Source organism: Doryrhamphus excisus, unplaced genomic scaffold (genome assembly GCF_037039965.1).
Source record: "Doryrhamphus excisus strain RoL-2023G ecotype Guam unplaced genomic scaffold, RoL_Dexc_Guam_v1.1 HiC_scaffold_24, whole genome shotgun sequence".
NCBI classification, from domain to species: Eukaryota; Metazoa; Chordata; class Actinopteri; order Syngnathiformes; family Syngnathidae; genus Doryrhamphus; species Doryrhamphus excisus.
Window position 1 is genome coordinate 3128104 of NW_027621862.1, and position 22210 is coordinate 3150313.

The following is a 22210-nucleotide window of genomic DNA, read 5'->3' on the forward strand; positions in this document are numbered from 1 at the left end:
AGTCTGCCTCCCCAGTAAGTACCAGTAGACGGTCCTGAAAACATCATTTGATACCCAAATATTATTTTTTTTATACCATAATCTGGAACACTGGAAGCGTGTTGTCTTAAATCAAGCCTTAATGCTGAAATGTAGACAGTTTAAAAGTGCTTTTAGAAAAAAAAGGTCTCAAAGTCGCGGGTCGCGGGCCAATTGCGGCCCGCGAGCTGCTAATTTGAGGCCCCCACCTTGATACCAAAGTTTAATGTTGGAAATGACAGCTTAAAGCTGAGTGCACACCGGACACAATTAACATGATTTTGCCCCCCCCCCCCATACTGGTACCCTACATTGTTACCCCGCCCTGTTTTGCTTTGGATTAGCAATGAAGCTAATGGCTTATGACGCTGGGTACAAATAAATGCAGGAAATACTTCGATGAATCACGTGATGTTGTTTACGTTTTACTGCGCATTCCCCATTGATTATTCCGTTTGATTATAGCGTTGCATGTAGACAGGAGATTGGAATATTCCTTTCCATGTACGTCATTCGGAAAGATTCCATTCGGAAAGAGGAAAATCTCATGTAAACATGGCAAGTGAAACTGCCTAGATTCTGTATTTATTTCAGGAATTTCCTAATTAGGATGATTAATTATTTCCACAATTATTTGGTGTCAGAAGTTTGATTCCTGGACTGATTGAATCGGGACCTACAACTGATTATCTTGGATTTTTTTTTTCCTTTATTGACGTTAAGTGATGTTGAAGTCTGACCATCCAGGGCAGACTATGACCACTGGAATCTCTTATCAGAGTAGAAGTACGTCTTTTACAGGATGAGAATGCTGCAATAAATACTACTTCTGGCATGAGTTAATAATATATACATACTGTAATATTTACTACATGCACATTTTACTACATTCACACCTTTCCTAATTGCGCCTGAGTGAACGACTGGAAAAACCAGGACAGCAATATGACCCTAGCATAAGGACAAACCATGTACCACAATCCATATTATGGCCACCCGTGAGAAGATCATTTAGAACAGGGGTCTCAAACACGCGGCCCGCGGGCCAAATGTGGCCCGCAGGACACTAGTTTGAGGCCCCCGCCTTGATATGAAAGTGTAATTTTAGTGCGGACCCGCGCAAGTTTGATATGGATGCTGTATGGTATCATGTACCCAGAAAAAATTATTACGTTTGATTAATGTTCATGTTAAAGGTTAAATAACTGTTAATAGTTATCCTCCCTATCCGTGTGGAAGTGGTAAGTTTTTGGCTATTTAAGTTGAAAGGAAATAACTTGAAGGGTACCGTTTAGGTCGCTAGCGCTCTAGTTTTTGCAAGTTAGCATGTGTCTCAAGACCCTGCAGTTGCGCAATATGTTGTAAATAAAAAGAGTATAAATGTGACTATAGTCGTGTTTTGTCATGTCTACGGGGCTCTAATAATGCTTTGTTCATTTTAATCTGAAAAAAATAATTTGTCTACCCACCAACTATATGTGGTTTCTTAAGTTTTTATTATTTGCCATTTTATTATTATTATTATTATTATTATTATTATTATTATTATTATTATTATTATTATTGTTATTATTATTATTATTATTATTATTATTATTAATTACTGATTGATTTTCTTTATTCTTGATTTGTTTATTTATTTTTCATCTTATTTTGTGAAGAAAAATAAAAAGTAAGATATTTGAGAACAGTGGAATGTTTTATCAGAGCTTTTATTGCAGAAAATTGGAACCAAAGCAAAGTTTTTTAAATTTTTTGGTTTTTAATAAATGCGTTTTTTGGGGTTTTTTTTTTTGGAAAACCTGATGCGGCCCAGTCTCACCCAGACCCTAGCTCCACTGGCCCCCAAGTAAATTGAGTTTGAGACCCCTGATCTAGAGGAAAAACTGGGTTAGCAATATGACCCTAGCATAAAAACAAACCATGCACCATAATCTATATTATGGCCAACCGTGAGAAGGTCGTCCAGACAAAAAACTGGGTCAGCAATACGACCTTTGACATAAATTAAAACTGCTAAAATATAGATAATTATAGATAATTATACTCTGATTATATTATGCTGTTAACGGAATGAACAAGGTCACCGTCCCGAAAGTACCCGTTCAGTTTGTTCAGTTGCAAATGCTTTTTTATTGATTGGCTGGAGAGTCACTTCAATTTTGCCTGCCTTGTTCCCCTGGTCTGCACACCTGTTGCCTATCAGCAATTAGTCCTTTATATACCACTCCACTTCCACTGTTCCCCAGTCAGATATTTTGCTTGTCAAGCCTTGTCCTGTCTTCATATTGCATGCTTCATTTTTGCTCTTGACCTTTTGTCTCATAATAATAAATTAAAGACAAGTTAATTTTTACATGAGTTCAAATGATAATATTATTATTAAAAAAATATTATTCTCTGATTATATTATGCTGTGGACGGAATGAACAAGGTCACCGTCCTGAAAATACCCGTTCAGTTTCAAATGTTTTTTTGGTTTTTTTTGATTGGCTGGAGAATCAGTTCACCTTTGCCTGCCTTGCTCCCCTGGTCTGCACACCTGTTGCCCATCAGCAATTAGGCCTTTATATACCACTCCACTTCCACTGTTCCCCAGTCAGATGTTTTGCTTGTCAAGCCGTGTCCTGTCTTCACATTGCATGCTTCATTTTTGCTCTTGACCTTTTTGTCTCTCTGAACTATAACTCATATTTTTGCTGCCTACCGTCTTAAAAATTAAAAAAGTTAAAAATGATCAGAGTAAGAATAAGTGTAATATTATACACTAGTATTCTAACTTGTACAACAAACATGACATTAGCTTTGATGCTAGTTAATGCGAGTCCATTAAAATCCTAATAATTTTTTGCTAGCTTCCTAGCAAAACTATAAAGAAAGTTGATATGTATTGCATAATAGACTGAAGCATACAGTTATATATATCAAAACTTGTTTTATGATTGTGAAACATTGTGCTTGCCTTTGGCCGCATTCCAGCCACTCTTCATTTGGTGGGCCTCAGGTTACGCAAGCCACACGTGTTTTTTTTTTTTAATGTTACACTGTGTTCTTTTTATTATTTCATACTCGGAAGACATGGTTACATGCAATACATTAATGTGAACCATATGCATTTGAGATGGTATTTTTTGGGGGGGAGGGTTTTAGTGTCATAACAATATACAAGTTTAATATATGAGACAGCACACAATTTGTGAGTGAACATTAAAAAAATAACAGATTTTTGGTTCGACATTTTTTTTATAATATGAAATATGACAATATTTCCACAGAAATCTCATTCACATATAAAACCAGTAATAATTTATACATTTGTAATAATACACGTAAAATGTAAACATATTTGTACCGACAATGTTTTTATGCTTCAACCTTCTCAATCGTTAAGATTTCATACTTTGTTTACCGGTTCCTGAAGGCATCATTATTGTGTTGTAGCAAGAAGTGTGTCACATTCGGGGTAAAAAAAAAATTAAGCAAAATATGGTACTTTGCGGCAAAACGGATCGGATCAGGATTGGATTCAGCCGCGATGAATCCAGTGTGAACATGGAATAAAAAAAAAAAGCCGAAAAACAATAAAAAAAAACACAAAGTAGCATTAGCTAGCGTCATGTAAGCTAGTTTAAGACATTGTTGGAATGCGTATTTTGTAATAATTTGTAATAATTTACAACGGAATAACGACTTAAATATAAAGTAGCACATTTACAAACAGGATGTTGATTTGAAATTAGCATAACATTGTAAACATTTCGATTTAGACTACAGTTTTTTAAATAAAATTTGTCCACTAGAGGGTGCCAAATTTTTCCCACTCAAAGCATGCAGCAAAATAAAAATTTATATTTGGAATTGTGTACATGTAACAATTTATTTTTGTGCCGTTACAAACATCGTTGGAATGCATATTCTGATAATTTGTAATAATTTACAACATTTTGTCGGAATAACGACTTAAATATAAAGTAGCACATTTACAAACAGGATGTTGATTTGAAATTAGCATAACATTGCAAACATTTTGATTTGGACTACAGTTTTTTTAAATAAAATTTTTCCCATTCAAAGCATGCAGAAAAATAAAAAATTATATTTGGAATGGTTTACATGTAACAAAATTGGTGCGTTTTTTTGTGCCGTTATAAAACCGAATATGAACATAGGATCGTTTTTATAGCAGATTTCGGGTAGCAGACTTTTGTTTTGTCAATAAAGTCACATGTGAATTAATTTTAATGATCTTTTTAGGGTTTTTTTTGGGGGGGGGGCTTTCAGGCTGACTTGTCACCTTTTTATGTGTGAACTTTGGAGGCCGCTCTAATTTACTCGTCCTCACATCCACCCACACCTTTTTAGCAGATCTCGCAGGCTTAATGCCTGCTTTACGCCTACGTAAACTAAAGAGGAACTCTTTGCTTGTTGTGCCAGGCAGCCGAAAGCTATAAGCAGACGCAAGTGCACAGTGCAGTTAATAATAGCCCACCATCTTTGTTTAGGTCTCAGACGCCCCAAAGTCCGTTTTAGTTGCTCCATTTCCACTCTGAGGACAGATGATTTGATTATGCCACAGTGAACACCTCCTGACCGTCCGTTTATAGGCGATTCCTTCAACGGTTCTAGTAGCACATATGGCAAAATGCGATCCTTAATGGGTTAGATCAAGGGTCTCAAACACGCGGCCCGCGGGCCAAATGTGGCCCGCAGGACACTACTTTGAGGCCCCCGCCTATGGTATCATGTACCCAGAAAAAATTATTACGTTTGATTCATGTTGATGTTAAAGGTTAAATAACTGTTAATAGTTATCCTCCCTATCCGTGTGGAAGTGGTAAGTTTTTGGCTATTTAAGTTGAAAGGAAATAACTTGAAGGCTACCGTTTAGGTCGCTAGCTCTCTAGTTTGCGAGTTAGCATGTGTCTCAAGACCCTGCAGTTGCGCAATATATTGTAAATAAAAAGAGTATAAATGTGACTATAGTCGTGTTTTGTCATGTCTACAGGGCTCTAATAATGCTTTGTTCATTTTAATCTGAAAAAAATAATTTGTCTACCCACCAACTATATGTGGTTTCTTAAGTTTTTATTATTTGCCGTTTTATTATTATTATTATTATTATTATTTATTACTGATTGATTTTCTTTATTCTTTATTTGTTTATTTATTTTTCATCTTATTTTGTGTAGAAAAAAAAAATTAAAATATTTGAGAACAGTGGAATGTTTTATCAGAGCTTTCTTTGTAGAAAATTGGAACCAAAGTGAAGTTTTTTAATTTTTTTTGTTTTTAATAAATGCGTTTTTTGTTTTTTTTTTAAACCTGATGCGGCCCAGTCTCACCCAGACCAGAGCTCCAGTGGCCCCCAAGTAAGTTGAGTTTGAGACCCCTGGGTTAAGCAACACGTCCAAATTCTGTGTGCGTTCCCATGATTAATCATTTCAACATTTTTCCCGCACATAAACGACACTTTATTGAAAGTTCTCCAAGTTCTAAATTCCTCGGAATGACTTTGCCTCAGGCTGATTTGAGGCTAATTTAGTAATACTCTCAAATTAAAAACAAAGGGTTGCATAAGCTAATCTTTCCATAAGTTCAAATGATAAAATTATTATTCCAAAAAATAGCGCCGGCTTGGAATATTATGCTCTAAAGTATCAACGTTAATACAGCATTAATAGCATCATCATCTATACTAAAGCTAAAATACTCTGTCAGTCAAAGTTGTGCTAATGCTAAAGCTAATGCTAAGCTTGTAGAAATTTACTAACTTCCCTCCGATGAAGCTTAATTACCATAATAATTTAAATACAAAATACAGACGTTTTACTACTGTGGCTTCATAATTGAGGTTATGCTAATGCTAAAGTTTATGCTAATATTAGCTTGACTCATAAACGGCTAATCGTCACTCAATATTATACTCTAAAATATTAATACGGCATCAATAGCATCATGGCTATACTGAAGCTAAATTACTCTGTCAATCAAAATGGTGCTAATGCTAAAGCTAATGCGAAGCCTGTAGAAATTGACTAACTTCCCTCCAATGAAATACAAAATACAGACGTTTTACTACTGTGGCTTCATAATTGAGGTTATGCTAATGCTAAAGTTTATGCTAATAATATTAGCTTGACTCCTAAACGGCTAATCGTCACTCAATATTATACTCTAAAGTATAAATGTTAATACAGCATCAATAGCATCATGGCTATACTAAAGCTAAAATACGAAATTGTGCTAATGCTAAAGCTAATGCTAAACCTGTAGAAATTGACTAACTTCCCTCCATTGAGGCTTAATTACCATAATAATTTAAATACAAAATACAGACGTTTTATTACTTATTGAGGTTATGCTAATGATAAAGTTTATGCTAATATTAATATTAGTGTGACTCCTAAACGGCTAATCGTCACTCAATATTATGCTCTAAAGTATCAACGTTAATACAGCATCAATAGCATCATGGCTATACTAAAGCTAAAATACAAAATTGTGCTAATGCTAAAGCTAATGCTAAGCCTGTAGAAATTGACTAACTTCCCTGCATTGAGGCTTAATTACCATAGTAATTTAAATACAAAATACAGACGTTTTACTACTTATTGAGGTTATGCTAATGATAAAGTTTATGCTAATATTGTGCTAATGCTAAAGCTAATTCTAAGCCTGTAGAAATTGACTAACTTCCCTCCAATGAGGCTTAATTAACATAATAATTTAAATACAAAAAAGACCTTTTTCCTACTTTGGCTTCATAATTGAGGTTATGCTAATGCTAAAGTTTATGCTAATATTAATATTAGCTTGACTCAAACGGCTAATCGTCACTCAATATTATGCTCTAAAGTATTAATACAGCATCAATAGCATCATGGCTATGCTAAAGCTAAAATACGAAATTGTGCTAAAGCTAATGCTAAGTCTGTAGAAATTGACTAACTTCCGTCCAATGAGGCTTAATTACCATAATAATGGTAACAAGTTACAAAATACAGACGTTTTACTACTACTACTACTTCATAATTGAGGTTATGCTAATGCTAAAGTTTATGCTAATTTTAATATTCTCTCAGTAACATTAGCTTGACTCATAAAAGGGTAATCGTCACTCAATTCTAATTACTGGACTTCAAAAAAATAGCAGTTATTTTGATACAAAGAACAATATTTTTTTTTTTGTTTTTTGGATCCAAGGCAGCAATTTTATTGTCTCGAAGTTATCCCAACGGACCACGCCCGTTAGCATCCATGTCGCCTACCCGTGGCTGCATCAACACCTTCACTGACTTTCTCTTGCATCCTCCTCCGCACAGGCAGGATATAAAATGATCAGCGCTGGGATTTGCTGGGTTAAGGACGCTTAGAGCAGGGCTTTTAATGGCATGACGTCACATTAATTAGCGGCTACTTTGATCCTTTCAGCCTCTAAGCCTCAGTATGTCCTGGTACAACATCAGTGACTCCCTTTAGGGACCGTGCAGGAGGATGCAATCAGCCTTGTAGGAACATTTTAATTTTTGTAAAACTTCCCTGTGCAGGTGATGCTTCTATAAGGAAGAAAGTTTGAAGAAATTTTCAAAAATGGCCGATCAAGGCAGCGTGGAGAAATATCTGGAGAACAACCCGCAGTTTGCGAAAGAGTATTTTGATAAGAAACTGCGGGCGGAAGCCTTGTCCGCCGCTTTCTCGACTACAATACCGACGTCAGACATTGCCTCCATTAAGGATGTCAACTTGTTACTGGAGTCGGCTATCATCTTCGAGTTGGTCCAAGAGATGCAAAAGCAAGGTCCGTTGGAGGAGTCCCTCCATAAGGTGCTGCAGAGGTTGGCGCTCATTCTGCAAGCCGACCGGGTCAGCTTTTACCTGTGCCGCTCCAGGAACGGGACGCCCGAGCTCGCCACTTGCCTCTTCGACGTGACGCCGACATCAAAATACGACGCCAACCTGGTCCACCCTCAGGCTGAGATTGTGTTCCCCATTGATATGGGTATTGTCGGATTCACCGCACAGTCCAAAAAACCCCAAAACATTCCTGATGTCACTCAGGTGAGCAGTATGGAGTCCTGACGATGGTTCCAACCATCCAATTTAAAATATTATTCTGATATATATCGATATTGCTTCACATTACTATCATTTATTATCATTGGATTGAATATACTGATTATTGCAGTGTACAATTGGTATTAATTATTCAATAGGTTTATTATTGTTACCTCCAATTATTTTTATTATTTTTATTATTTTTATTATTTTTATTATTGTTTATTTTTATGATTTATTTGTTATTATTTTTATTTTTTATTTTACCGTACTGAAGTACGTCCATAATACAGTTTAAGGTTTTTTTGGTTGTTTTTTTTAAATAATGCACATCGTACAATCATGGTACATGGTACAATCAATAACTGTTACATTTGTTCACTTCCTGCTTTCCTAATATAATGAAAAAATTCAAAAATGTATTTTATTTAATTTTTGTCACGTACCAAAGTACGAAGTGATATGACCATAATGGGTACCATAGTAAGTGTCAATATAGTGATATATATATATATATATATTACAATCAATAACTGTTACATTTGTTCACTTCCTGCTTTCCTAATATAATGAAAAAAATTTAAAATGTATTTTATTTTATTTTTGTCACGTACCAAAGTACGAGGTGATATGACCATAATGGGTACCATAGTAAGTGTCAATATAGTGATATACATATATATATATATATATTACAATCAATAACTGTTACATTTGTTCACTTCCTGCTTTCCTAATATAATAAAAAAGTTAAGTTATTTTATTTTATTTTATTTTTGTCACGTACCAAAGTACAAGGTGATATGACCATACAATGACATAATGGGTACCATAGTAACTGTCAATATCGTGATATATATATGGTACTTTTACAATCAGTAACTGTTACATTTGTTCACTTCCTGCTTTCTATCTGGTAATAATATCGATGGTATTGTATCGGTGGTATCTTCCAATGCTTGCATTGAATCTGATTGCGCAAGCGTACCTAATGAAGTGTATGTTTGTGTTGCTAATGCTCTTAAACGGGGATATAAAAAGGCGGCTCCCTTCTAAAAGCGTCCTCAAATCGTTTATTTACCCAAACAATATGGAAGCTCAATTTGTGGACAATAAATAAAACAGAAAAAAATATTATTTGAATATTACAATGGAAGCGCTTGGATGTTTATAAAAAAAAAAGTAATTAAAGTCTGCTGGTACATCAAGGTTGACGACTGACATGACAAACTAATAAGCGTTTATTAATTTTTTTAATTTTTTATTTTTTAAATCCAGGCAAGATTCATTGCCTGAAAAAGAAATAAATCTGCTGTGGTGAATCTGTCGTTAATTAACTAATTAATTAATTTGTGTCAACTGTCCTCCCTTCCCACAGAATAAAAAGTTCTGCGACTTTGTGGACAAGCAGACAGGCTACACGACCAAATGCATGCTCACGTTCCCTCTAGTGGCCGACAAAGAGTGCCTTGGGGTTGTCATGGCGCTCAACAAGATCGGAGCGCCTCACTTCACCCCGGAGGATGAAGCGGTACGGCTGGCAATATTATTATTATTAATATACAGAATATGTTTTAGTGGATTATTTCTCTGTTGCTATTTGACAGTAAGTTAAATAATGGAAAACAGTCAGTAGTCACACACTGCTGTGGGACGGGAGAGCATCCGTTAACGAGTTGCTGAAACGCATCTGAATATGGTAATGGTAATGGTTTTATTTCATTTGAACATGCATCAAATTACAATTGAATGTATCACATAATCAGTTCACAGTTCCACATGTCCAAAAGGAGTAGGAAGAAGCAAAGCTTATTAAATCCTACCCCTCCATCTGGTACTTTTACAATCAGTAACTGTTACATTTGTTCACTTCCTGCTTTCCTAATAGAGTTTAAAGGGTTTTTTTATTATTTTTTAAATTACATTTGTTCACTTCCTGCTTTCCTAATATAGTTTAAGGGTTTTTTTGTTTCTTTAAATTATTTTTTATTACATTTGTTCACTTCCTGCTTTCTTAATATAGTTTAAAGGTTTTTTTTATTATTTTTTAATTACATTTGTTCACTTCCTGCTTTCCAAATATAGTTTAAGGTTTTTTTTGTTTTTTTTTATTATTTTTATTACATTTGTTCACTTCCTGCTTTCCTAATTTTCCTAATATAGTTTAAGTTTTTTGTTTTTTTAAATTATTTTTATTACATTTGTTCACTTCCTGCTTTCCTAATATAGTTTAAGGGTTTTTTTTGTTTTTTTTAATTATTTTTTATTACATTTGTTCACTTCCTGCTTTCCTAATATAGTTTAAGTTTTTTTTGTTTTGTTTTTTTTAATTCCATTTGTTCACTTCCTGCTTTCCTAATATAGTTTACATTTTTTTACGAGGTGATATGAGCATCCAATGACGTAATGGGTACCATAGTAAGTGTCAATATAGTGATATATATATAGCACATCATGACTGGTTCAAGACTCTTCATCCTTGTATTTAGCAAACATCAACTGCTTGTATTGTTTCTTGAATTGGCTCATCGTTGTGCATTGTTTGAGGGTCTTACTCAATCCATTCCATAGTTTGATTCCACATACTGAAATGCTATGGCTTTTTAACATAGTCCTAGCATAGAAGTGTTTCAAATTTAGTTCTTCCCTGACGACCAATATCCATCGACAATCGACATTCAGTTTATCCAGTCATGAAAATATCGGGCTATCAGCAACAGAACAGGCAGTGACGATTTGGCACCGATTGCTTCCAAATGTGGCATCATCAAGAAACAGAGAAATGATCATCCAAACATGTTGTCTATTAGTGTTGAGTGTCATCATTAATATGTTTCTCCTCAGCTCTTCCACAAGTATATGACCTTTGCTCAAGTCATCGCACTGCAGTTTCACACCAACTACATGTTCAATGTGGAGTCCAGGAGGAGTCAGGTGAACTTCTCCACCCTTGAAATCCGAAATCCATCTCCATCTATTTGTGATGTTTAAGTCAAATTCCGATTCCTCCATTCAAAGGTTCTGCTTTGGTCGGCCAGCAAAGTTTTCGAAGAATTGACGGACATCGAGAGGCAGTTCCACAAAGCGCTCTACACCGTGAGGACCTACCTTCTATGCGAAAGATACTCAGTTGGTCTCTTGGATATGACCAAAGAGAAGGTTGGACTCGATGAAGAAGCAACGGAACTGCAAATACGAATACCTTGAATAATCGTTTTGTTACCTTGACTAGGAATTCTACGATGAATGGCCGGTGAAACTTGGAGACGTAGAACCGTATAAAGGACCAAAAACTCCAGATGGAAGGGTAATGAAGTCCTATCAAAGAGTCTTTGTTGTCTTTGGTCCACAAGGTCTTATTTTCATCTTATTTAAAAATCAGGAAATCATCTTTTATAAGATAATCGATTACCTCCTGGAGGGCAAAGAGGAAATTAAAGTCATACCGTGAGTGTAATGACTAAAAAATTCACACCATTATTATTATTTTATTATTATTAAGATGTTCTATCTATGTCTTTCAGTGGTCCTCCAGCAGATCATTGGGCTCTGGTTAGCGGACTACCGACCTACGTAGCTGAGAACGGATTTGTAGGTCTTCCACACAGAAGTGAATTTATAGCAAGTGGAATGAAGTAAAAAAAAAAAAATCGTTTTTTTTGCAGATCTGCAACATGATGAACGTGGCTGCAGATGATTTCTTCACTTTCCAGGTTTGTGGATTCTATTTTTATTCAAATCCATACACTGAAAAGAAGTCAACGCTAAACCAAAATGGCGTCTGCCGTCTCTCCACCAGAAAGAGGCAGTGGATGAAACGGGTTTCATCATCAAGAACTGCCTGTCGTTGCCTATCGTCAACAAAAAGGAAGAAATTGTAGGAATCGCTACTTTCTTCAACAGGAAAGACGGAAAACCCTTCGACGAATACGATGAGCAGATTACGGAGGTATCGGTTCCCTTGCCGCGGAATATTCCGCAAACAGATCTGACCATTTGTTCCCAATGTCATTCTCCATGTGATAGAAGAATTAATGGAAGAAAAGTATCTAAACAGGTTGCACGGTGGTAGAGTGGTTAGCATGCAGACCTCACAGCTAGGTTACCCGGGGTTCAATCCCACGCCCAGAGCCATCTCTGTGTGGAGTTTGCATGTTTTCCGGTACAGGTACTCCGGTTTCCTCCCACATTCCAAAAACATGCTAGGTTAATTAGCGACTCCAAATTGTCCATAGGTATGAATGTGAGTGTGAATGGTTGTTTGTCTATATGTGCCCTGTGATTGGCTGGCCACCAGTCCAGAGTGTACGCCGCCTCTCGCCCAAAGACAGCTGGGATAGGCTCCAGCACCCATGCGACCCCCGTGAGGATAAGCGGTAGAAAATGAATTAATGTTTACGTTTAGCACGGCGGAAAAAGTGGTCTTAGCACAGGTCTCACAGCTAGGAGACCCGAGTTCAATCCCAACCTTGGCCATCTCTGTGTGGAGTTTGCATGTCTCCCCCCTCAAACCTCGTGAAGATAAGCGGTAGAAAATGAATGAATGAATGAATTAATGTAACATTTACAGGGCTTCTTGGTTGCACAGTGGTAGTGTGGTTAGCGCACAGGCCCCACAGCTAGTAGACCCTAGTTCGATTTCACCTCAGTTTGCATGTTCTCCCCGTGCATGCGTGGGTTTTCTCCGGGTACTCCGTTTTTTTCCCACATTCCAAAAACATGCTAGGTTAATTAGCGACTCCAAATTGTCCATAGGTATGAATGTGAGTGTGAATGGTTGTTTGTCTATACGTATGTGCCCTGTGATTGAGAGTGTACGCCGCCTCTCGCCCGAAGACAGCTGGGATAGGCTCCAGCACCGCCCGCGACCCTTGTGAGGATAAGCGGTAGAAAATGAATGAATGAATGAAAGTATCTAAACAAATTTGCAAGGTTCATTACTGAGGCATTTCGATGAGTTTGCAAAACATCCTCTCACATCCTTTTTTCCTTCATCTTTTTTTACATCCCCTAAGTCTTTTTTTTTTTTTTTTTACTTATTTTGTACATCCGCTGTGCATCCCACAGGCCCTGACCCAGTTCCTGGGCTGGTCCGTGCTTAACTGTGACACCTATGACAAACTCAACCGCATGGAGCACAGGAAAGACATCGCCCAGGAGATGCTCATGTACCAGACCAAGTGTACGAATACTGAGATGCAGTCCATCCTGGTCAGGATTTCCTTTTAAGTCTAAGGCCACATCCAAGTCAGAAAACACTGAACACTAAAAAGCCTTTGTCTGTTTTTTCTTTCTTTCTATTTTGATACGCAGAACACCAAAGAAAAGTTCGATAGCGAACCTGAAGACTGCGACCAGAAAGAGATGTACAAACTATTGGTAAGCTAGATTTAAATGGATACTTCGCTTTTCGATTTGGAAATGACATGGTTAAAACGATGAAATGTATGGACGGTGGGAAGATTTGATGGAAAGATATACGGATGAATAGATAGAGACTGATTTACATCAAAGGTATTGAGGGAGAAAATTAGCTTGTTCGTAGTCTTAATTTTTTTTGCTTATGGAAATCGAATGGATGGATAAACAGATGGTTAATTTGATTAAAATGAGCTCCAGTTTATATAAGGAAAACTTGGAAATTGTGTTTAGATTTTTTTGTCTATGGAAATTAGACTGGTGGATTGATTGGATATATACACGGATGGACAGAAGGGCAGATAGATGAACTGGTTAAAGTAGAGTTTTATCATGTAATAGCAAAGTTATCCGGGTGGAAATTAATTTTTGACTTTTCGTCTAGAAGTTTGATGAATGGATGAACAAATAACGATACGGAAATATAGATATAGATGGTCAAAGCAGAAGAGGAAAGAAGTTCTTTGTTGACTTTTTGTCAATGGAAATTGAATGAATGGATGGACCGACAAATGTAAAGATGGACAAAGTACAAAAAGTAGTAGCAGTCGTACTTTGTGTGGACTATGGAAGATTTGATGGAAAGATGTACGGATGAATAGATAGAGACTGATTTACATAGCGGAATATCAAAGGTATTGAGGGAGAAAATTAGCTTGTTCTTAGTCTTGATTTTTTTTTTTGCCTATGGAAATCGAATGGATGGATGAACAGATGGTTAATTTGATTAAAATGAGCTCCAGTTTATATAAGGAAAACTGGGAAATTGTGTTTAGATTTTTTTGTCTATGGAAATTAGACTGGTGGATTGATTGGATATATACATGGATGGACGGAAGGGTAGATAGATTAACTGGTTAAAGTAGAGTTTCCTAGTGTAATAGTTAATAATTAATCTTCGACTTTTTGTCTAGAAGTTTAATGAATGGATGAACAACTAGCGATATAGATGGTCAAAGCAGAAGAGGAAAGAAGATGGTTCTTTGTTGACTTTTTGTCAATGGAAATTGAATGAATGGATGGACCGAGGAATGTAAAGATGGACGGATAGATTGGAAGTACAATTCCGTTGCTTAAAAGCAGTAGCAGTCGTACTTCGTGTTGACTATGGAAGTTAAACTGAGAAATGGACAGATGGAACGAAAGGATATTTCGATACATTGTTTAAATTAGAGTTCCATAGTAAAACTAGCAGTTAGTTTTTTGTCTATGAGAATTTAATGTATAACTGAATGGATGCGTCGATATACATATATATGGACGGACTGTTCGAGTTCCACAATGTAATAGCAGAACTTTCCCTAAACATTAAAGGATTAATTAAGACTAACTAGATTAACTTGAGTTTTGCATGATGTAATTGGTTGCAAAGTATACCGATCTATTGTTGAATCGTCCCGTTTGTGTCCAGAGAGGAACCTGCCCACCGGCAGACAACATCAACGGCGAGAACCTGTACAACTTTGGCTTCAGCGATTTCCCGGTCTCCGAGTTCGACCTCATCAAAGCCGGCATTCGCATGTTTTTTGAACTCGGAGTGGTTGAAAAGTTTAAAGTTCCAGCAGAGGTGAGAGCGTTCAGACAAATGGAATGTTCTTACGATATCGGACATGGGACTCATGTGCATCAACACCCCCCCACACCCCCCCCCTTCCAGACGCTCACTCGCTGGATGTACACGGTGAGGAAGGGTTACCGATCCATTACCTACCACAACTGGCGGCACGGTTTCAACGTGGGTCACACCATGTTCTGCCTGCTCCAGGTAACTCATTAAGTCGAAATTACTATGATTATTAGTAGTAGTACTTCTGCATATGCTTGCATTACTGTATATCATTACGATTTTCAAGATATTTGTATTGTGGATTTGCAAAAAAAATGTCACTAATTAGTATTAAAGACAAATTTAGAGTGACCCATTGAAGATTATAGGGGTGTACCCGGTACTTTTTGGAATCATACATCTTTTCCCATGTACAGACAGGGAGGCTGAGGAAGTACTATTCTGATCTGGATGCCTTCGCCATGGTTGCCGCTGCGTTCTGTCACGATATTGACCACAGAGGCACCAACAACCTATACCAGACAAAGCAAGTCCACAATTAATATTCTATATCTGTGGCGTTTTTATGTCATTGTTGTTTTGATTTTTTTTTTTAATAATCTGCAGGAGTGCATCTCCTCTGGCCAAACTTCACGGCTCGTCCATTATGGAAAGGCACCACTTGGAATTTAGCAAAACCCTGATGGGTGACGAGGTGTGATTGTATTTGTGAATACTACAAACTATACTACTGTTCATCGATAATAACATGCCGTGTTTTGGACATTGTTTTGCAGAGTCTGAACATCTTCTGCAACCTTCAGAAGCGTCAGTTTGAGACCGTGCAACACTTGTTTGACGTCTGCATCATCGCCACTGATTTGGCACTTTACTTCAAGTAAATAATATTTAAATATTCGATATATTCTATTCTAACCGATGCTTCACTGTGTAAAATATTTATAATACAGTTACCGCAGTTTGTGGGGCATTTTTCGATTAATTTGACTTTGTGTTCTCGTGCAGAAAGAGAACCATGTTCCAGAACATTGTGAACGCCACCGAGCCAATGACGGACGAAAAAGAGGCAACGGCGTATGTTTCTAACAACCCCATCAGAAAGGAGATTATCATGTAAGCGACATCAAATCGTGAATAAAATTTCAGCGTAGAAGTCACATCATGTTTTTGTCCTCTCAACCCTAAGGGCGATGATGATGACCGGCTGTGACCTGTCAGCCATCACCAAACCCTGGGAAGTGCAGAGCAAGGTGGGTGGCTTTGGCACCTTCTAACATGTGTCGGGTGTAAAAAAATATACCTCAGAGGCGGCGCACGGGAGCTTAACTGCAGTATTACTTTATATCTCATCATATTCAATATGAAATGGAATGCAAAACAACAATTGCGAATACAAACTAGTACATCAAATAATGAAGTAAATTTAAAAAAACAGCCATGCATTGTATGTGAAAAATTTTACAATTTAATCTTTATAAAGAGGACTTTTGCTCATTTTTTGTTGTGGACTCCCGTAGAGTAGCGACACACAATAACCCGCACAGAAAACTTTCTAGATCTTCCAGATTCTGCACCTATTCCAGCTGTATTTCCTTGGCTTTCCAAAATGGTCTGTAGTTTGTCCACTGTGATGTGCTCCCGAGGACCTCCGGACTACTGCCGAACCCCACTTTTTAATTTTATCGGTATAGGAGTTGATCATAAATCAATAAATCCTAAAGCTACACTCGAGAGACCCTTGACTTACCATGTATGAACTCAGAGCGGTAACGCAGATCAGCATTTATTAAATGTTACTGGAAATGTGTTCATTACATGTTTTGTTTTTCGGGACTATCCGTGTTTATAAAACTTAATAGACCACTGACTGATGGTGGAAGAAGGCTATTAGCAACTCCAAACATTGGTTAGCTTATAATTTGCACCCCGCTCCCTGTATGCACACTCTATAATGCTACACAGATAACCACTTACTTACACAAAATAAACACAGCTAAGAGATTTAAAATATAAATCGTTGCTTACAGCTTGTGCTTCTGACTCTTCGACAGGGCTCATTTTCAAATGCGCAAACAATTGCGAATACAAACTAGTACATCAAATAGTACATCAAATAGTACATCAAATAGTACATCAAATAGTACATCAAATAATGAAGTAAATAAAAAAAAAACAGCCATGCATTGTATGTAAAAATTTTACAATTTAATCTGTATAAAGGGGACTTTTGCTCATTTTTCGGCGTGGACTCCCATAGAGGAGCGACACACAATAACCCGCACAGAAACCTTTCTAGATCTTCCAGATTCTAGATCTTCCAGCAACTTGCTGTAAGAATGTGTAGGGAAACCATCATTTGTGTCGCACTGCCTCAAAAAAGAAACAAAAAGGACAGGGATATCCAGGACGTTAAATTGTCTTGAATTTCCCCATTGACTAACTCTATTGACTTATTATTCTCTATTCTAAAACAAAGTAACAGAGTGTTAGCCCAACACCCCGTCATTGATTATGTCATTGATTACTTGAGTGTCCCAATACTTTGGTCTGCTTCGGCTGCCAAAAAAATAGATCGGTGAAAGGTTGATCAGATTTCAAGCTGTGCTTGATTAAGCACAGCTATGCACCCCGGACTTACCATGTACGTCCAACTAATGGTCTGTAGTTGGTCCGCTGTGATGGGTCACACTCCCAAGTGCTCCCGAGGACCTCCGGACTACTGCCGAAACCCACTTTTATGATATTGTAACATTGGAAAAACGAGAACTTAATTTTTGCAAGAAAAAAATTACACATTTCAAGCAAGATGTTATTTTCTGACTGAATATTATAAGGAAAGTTTTTTTTAACTAAATTTCAAGCGAAATTATGTAATTGTACAAGAATTTCCAATTATAATAATGTGATGAGGAAAAAAGTCATTTTTTAGGAACAAATTTCAAGGAAAAATTTGCAATTTTTTGACTATGAAATCACAATATTGGGAGTAAAAAAAGTGGTACATTTACAAGAATAATTATGTAATATTATGAGGAATTTTCTGAGATAAAACTCACTTCACTTTTCTGGGAATTAGCAACCAATATGTGCAAAAATAGAAAAGTCGATGCAAACATCGGATTTAAAGGTGACAGCCTGACGATATTTTTTGTCGGTATAGGAGTTGATTATAAATTAATAAACCCGAAAGCTACAGTCAAGAGACCCCTGACTTACCATGTACGTCCAACTAATTGTCTGTAGTTGGTCCGCTGTGATGGGTCACACTCCCAATTGCTCCCGAGGACCTCTGGACTACTGCCGAAACCCACTTTTATGACATTGTAACATTGGAAAAACGAGTACAAACTTAATTTTTGCAAGAAAAAAATTACACATTTCAAGCAAGATGTTGTTATTTTCTGACTGATATCGGAATATTATAAGGAACGTTTTTTTTTTTTACAAAATTTCAAGCGAAATTATGTAATTGTACAAGAATTTCCAATTGTAATAATGTGATGAGAAAAAAAAGTTTTTTTTCAGGAACAAATTTCAAAGAAAAATTTGCAATTTTTTGACTATGAAATCACAATATTGTGAGTAAAAAAAAGTGGTACATTTACAAGAATAATTATGTAATATTATGAGGAATTTTCTGAGATAAAACTCACTTCACTTTTCTGGGAATTAGCAACCAACTTGTGCAAAAATAGAAAAGTCGATGCAAACATCGGATTTAAAGGTGACAGCCTGACCCGGGACAATCGGGCTTTTTTTGTGTTTTGTAGGTGGCGCTGATGGTCGCCGCTGAATTCTGGGAACAAGGAGATCTGGAGAGATCAGTTTTGGACCAGCAGCCAATTGTAAATAATCACATTTCTGTTCTTTTTGTACATTTAAAAAAATATATTTATCAACTAAAGAGCTTTTTATGTGTCCCTGTTGTAGCCCATGATGGACAGAAACTGCGCCGAGCAGCTACCCAAGATGCAGTGCGGTTTCATTGACTTTGTGTGCTCATTTGTGTACAAGGTAATATCCTTCAAAATGTCAAAATCTGTCAAAAAAAAAAAAAATACAAACTGTCCAAGTGAAATAACCATGCACTGACTTGAACCCGTGCAAGAATTTCTATTTGCCATACATCAAAAAGTCCACTTGGACAAGAACATACACGTTTGTACATACCCTTGTGGGTTTTTTTCCCCCTGCAAGGAGTTCTCCAGGTTCCACAAGGAGATCCAGCCCATGTTTGACGGCCTCAACAACAACCGCTCGCATTGGAACGAGCTGGCCGAGGTGTACAACGCCAAAATGAAGGCCATCGAGGACCAGAAGAAGAAACTGGAAGAGGAGGAAGCCAGGAAAGGTGATAGTAAATCTTTGTCAACCGCTGATGATGCTAACGGCTAAATGCTAAAATGATGCTAACAGGGACGTTTTGTGCTAAACACAGTCGGACTCATGCAGTGTATTAATAACACAAAGGGACGTATGCTATATTGTCCGCTAACCAAGAAATGTATGTAAACCAAGGAAAACTACGGTAACCAAGGTGTACGCTAACTGAGGTTCCACCAAACTTAATATTACAAACAAATTGCACACAAAAAACATACAAATCATAATATCCCGAGGGAAAAGATTGCAATTTAACACGTTGAAATTTCTAATTTGATGAGAATAATTTTGTGATAATAATTTTTTTTTTGTGAAAAAAAAGTTTGGATTGAACAAGAGGAAAAAAAAACATATAGAAATATATTGAAATATAAAAACTTGTAATTTTACGAGAACAAATTTGTTTTTCAAGGTAAATGTTATTTTCCTTTTGCGATATCGGAATATTACGACCAAAAAAAAGTGATTTTATGGATTCCAAAATAAATGTAATTTTACGATTGGGATATTGTAACATTGAAAAAACAAGGACAAACTTAACTTTTGCAAGAAAAAAATTATACATTTCAAGCAAGATGTTGTAATTTTCTGACTGATATCGGAATATTATAAGGAAAGTTTTTTTTGTTTTTTTTTTTACAAAATTTCAAGCAAAATTATGTAATTGTACAAGAATTTGCAATGGTAATAATGTGATGAGGAAAAAAATCATTTTTCTGGAAAAAATTTCAAGGAAAAATTTGCAATTTTTAGACTATGAAATCACAATATCGCGAGTAAAAAAATCGGTAAATTTATAAGAATAATTATGTAATATTATGAGGAATTTTCTGAGGTAAAACTCACTTCATTTTTCTGGGAATTAGCAACTAATATGTGCAAAAATAGAAAAGTCGATGCAAACATCGGATTTAAAGGTGACAGCCTGCCGATATTTTTTTGTTCACAGAACATCGGCGAGAGTATTATTCCGATTATGTTCAAATTTTGCATGTTTGAAGCCGTATGCGAGATCTCAACATGGGCCAAAAATTTTATATATTGAACAAATTTTAAGGTAGCTAATTAAATAATCCGTATCTTTGTTTTCCAGCAGGTGGTGGAGAAGGGAAGTCAAAAACGTGTTCCATCTGCTAACTTCCTTTGGAGATATGAACTGTTTCAGCCTTCTGCTCGGAGCCATAGTACTTCCTGGTTAGGTCAAGTCCAACCTAGACCACTTGTAGTCTCCTAGACCTGCCTGAGGAGGGAATAATCACAAACAACGAAGAACACTGTGGGAATTTATTGAGGACATGTTGGACGATGGGATGTTTCCCCTTCTACGGACAGAATCAACGGATCTTGCAATCATCCAACCCCCCCCCCCCTACCTCTTCACGTAATGTTGCTAGCCGGTTAGCGCATTGTCTAGTTGCATGGAGTTGCTGCTGTATGGGCAGCGGCCAACCGTGCATGAAAGGTGGGGTCGTTATAATAATTATACGAGTACATTTTGTAATCTTACAAGCATTTTATGAGGGAAAAAAATTTACGTTTATGAGATAGCGAAAATATAATTTAAGGAAGTTGTAATGTTGCGAGGAGAAACAAGAATATATTTGTAACAATATAATATCAATAACTTTTCAAGAAGGAAAAATAAGTCTTGCATTAATTAACTAACTTGCATTAATTGTCCAAAAACTAATTTATCAGACGACCGGACAAAACTCGTAACTTTATGAGTGAGCTTACAAAAACGACAAAAATGTTAAAATTTTTCAACATAAAATCACAATTTTACATGAATATATTTGTGATATTATACGGAAAAAAGCATGCTATTCTACAAAATAGTTGTCATTGACATAACCGGAAACAAAAATTGTCACAATTTAATGAAAATAAGAAATTTCATAATTTTAATAGAAAAAAATTTTACAAGAAAATTTTTTTTGAAAAATTTTTTTTGAAAAAATTTTTTAGAAAAATTTTTTTTGAAAAATGTTTTTTGAATTTTTTTTATCATCAAATCGTAATATTATAAGGAGGGGGAAAATATATTTTAAGTGAGAGATTAACACTAATGTTATATCAATCCAAAAACAATGCATAATTTCACTGAATTAAGGAATAAAATGGATTTGAGCTTCAGTAGAAAAAGTAGCAAAAGCTAGCAAAGCCTTATCAAAATGTACCGTGTTGAGAATGTGACACATCTACTGTATGAGCACCATCGATTAGGCCAAAGCTCAAGAGTCCCCCCCCCAAAAAAAAAAAAAAATTTTTTTTTTTTTTAGCAACAAGCCTCCTCTTACACAACATGTTCCCCGCTAATCAATGAGACATCAATCAAAGGTCTCTAATCCTATCAGCGCAGCTTTACAGCTACCTGATTGAGGAGCCAAAAAGGTGCTCAAACATGCACCCAGACGACATCATTTCACAACCCGAGACGCTTATATATGTGTACTGTTTCACGTTTTTTGTTTTCACGTACTCTTATGTATGGATAACTGGTCATGAGTTTGTGTGTAATAAGCAAATAAACGTCTCCACGGAGTTGAACATGATCAGCTGTGTTTGTTTTTATCGTACACTAACCAAAAAAGGTGCGCTTGGTCGCGCACACCTGAAGGTTAGACAAAGAGTGAACTTGGGCAACCCGCCACAAGGCTTAACGGCAACAAGCGCACTTCCTTTTTAGTCACATATCGTGCAAGGATCTTTCAGGCTCCAAAGCTGGATGAGCCTCGCAGGAAAAGAGGATAAGGGGATTGCTTCTGA

The 22210-nt window shown here is 36.4% G+C and overlaps 1 protein-coding gene across 2 annotated transcripts; it reads left to right on the forward strand.

Annotated features, from left to right (window-relative positions):
• The first annotated feature begins 7451 nt into the window (after positions 1-7451).
• Positions 7452-21127, forward strand: pde6c (phosphodiesterase 6C, cGMP-specific, cone, alpha prime). 2 transcript variants are annotated; one of them, XM_078788676.1, is made up of 22 exons: positions 7452-8076; positions 9452-9604; positions 10918-11007; positions 11092-11232; positions 11306-11380; positions 11456-11520; positions 11598-11664; positions 11739-11786; positions 11873-12022; positions 13141-13284; positions 13387-13452; positions 14903-15058; positions 15149-15256; positions 15475-15584; positions 15665-15752; positions 15835-15935; positions 16064-16171; positions 16245-16308; positions 18829-18903; positions 18989-19072; positions 19256-19409; positions 20538-21127. In XM_078788676.1, exons 1-22 carry the CDS (start codon positions 7609-7611, stop codon positions 20576-20578), a joined length of 2556 nt encoding a protein of 851 aa, XP_078644802.1. In that variant the 5' UTR covers positions 7452-7608; the 3' UTR covers positions 20579-21127. The 2 variants fall into 2 exon arrangements, with proteins under 2 accessions (XP_078644802.1, XP_078644801.1); XM_078788675.1 differs by having other exon boundaries at positions 7453-8076; positions 20535-21127.
• Positions 21128-22210: the final 1083 nt, after the last annotated feature.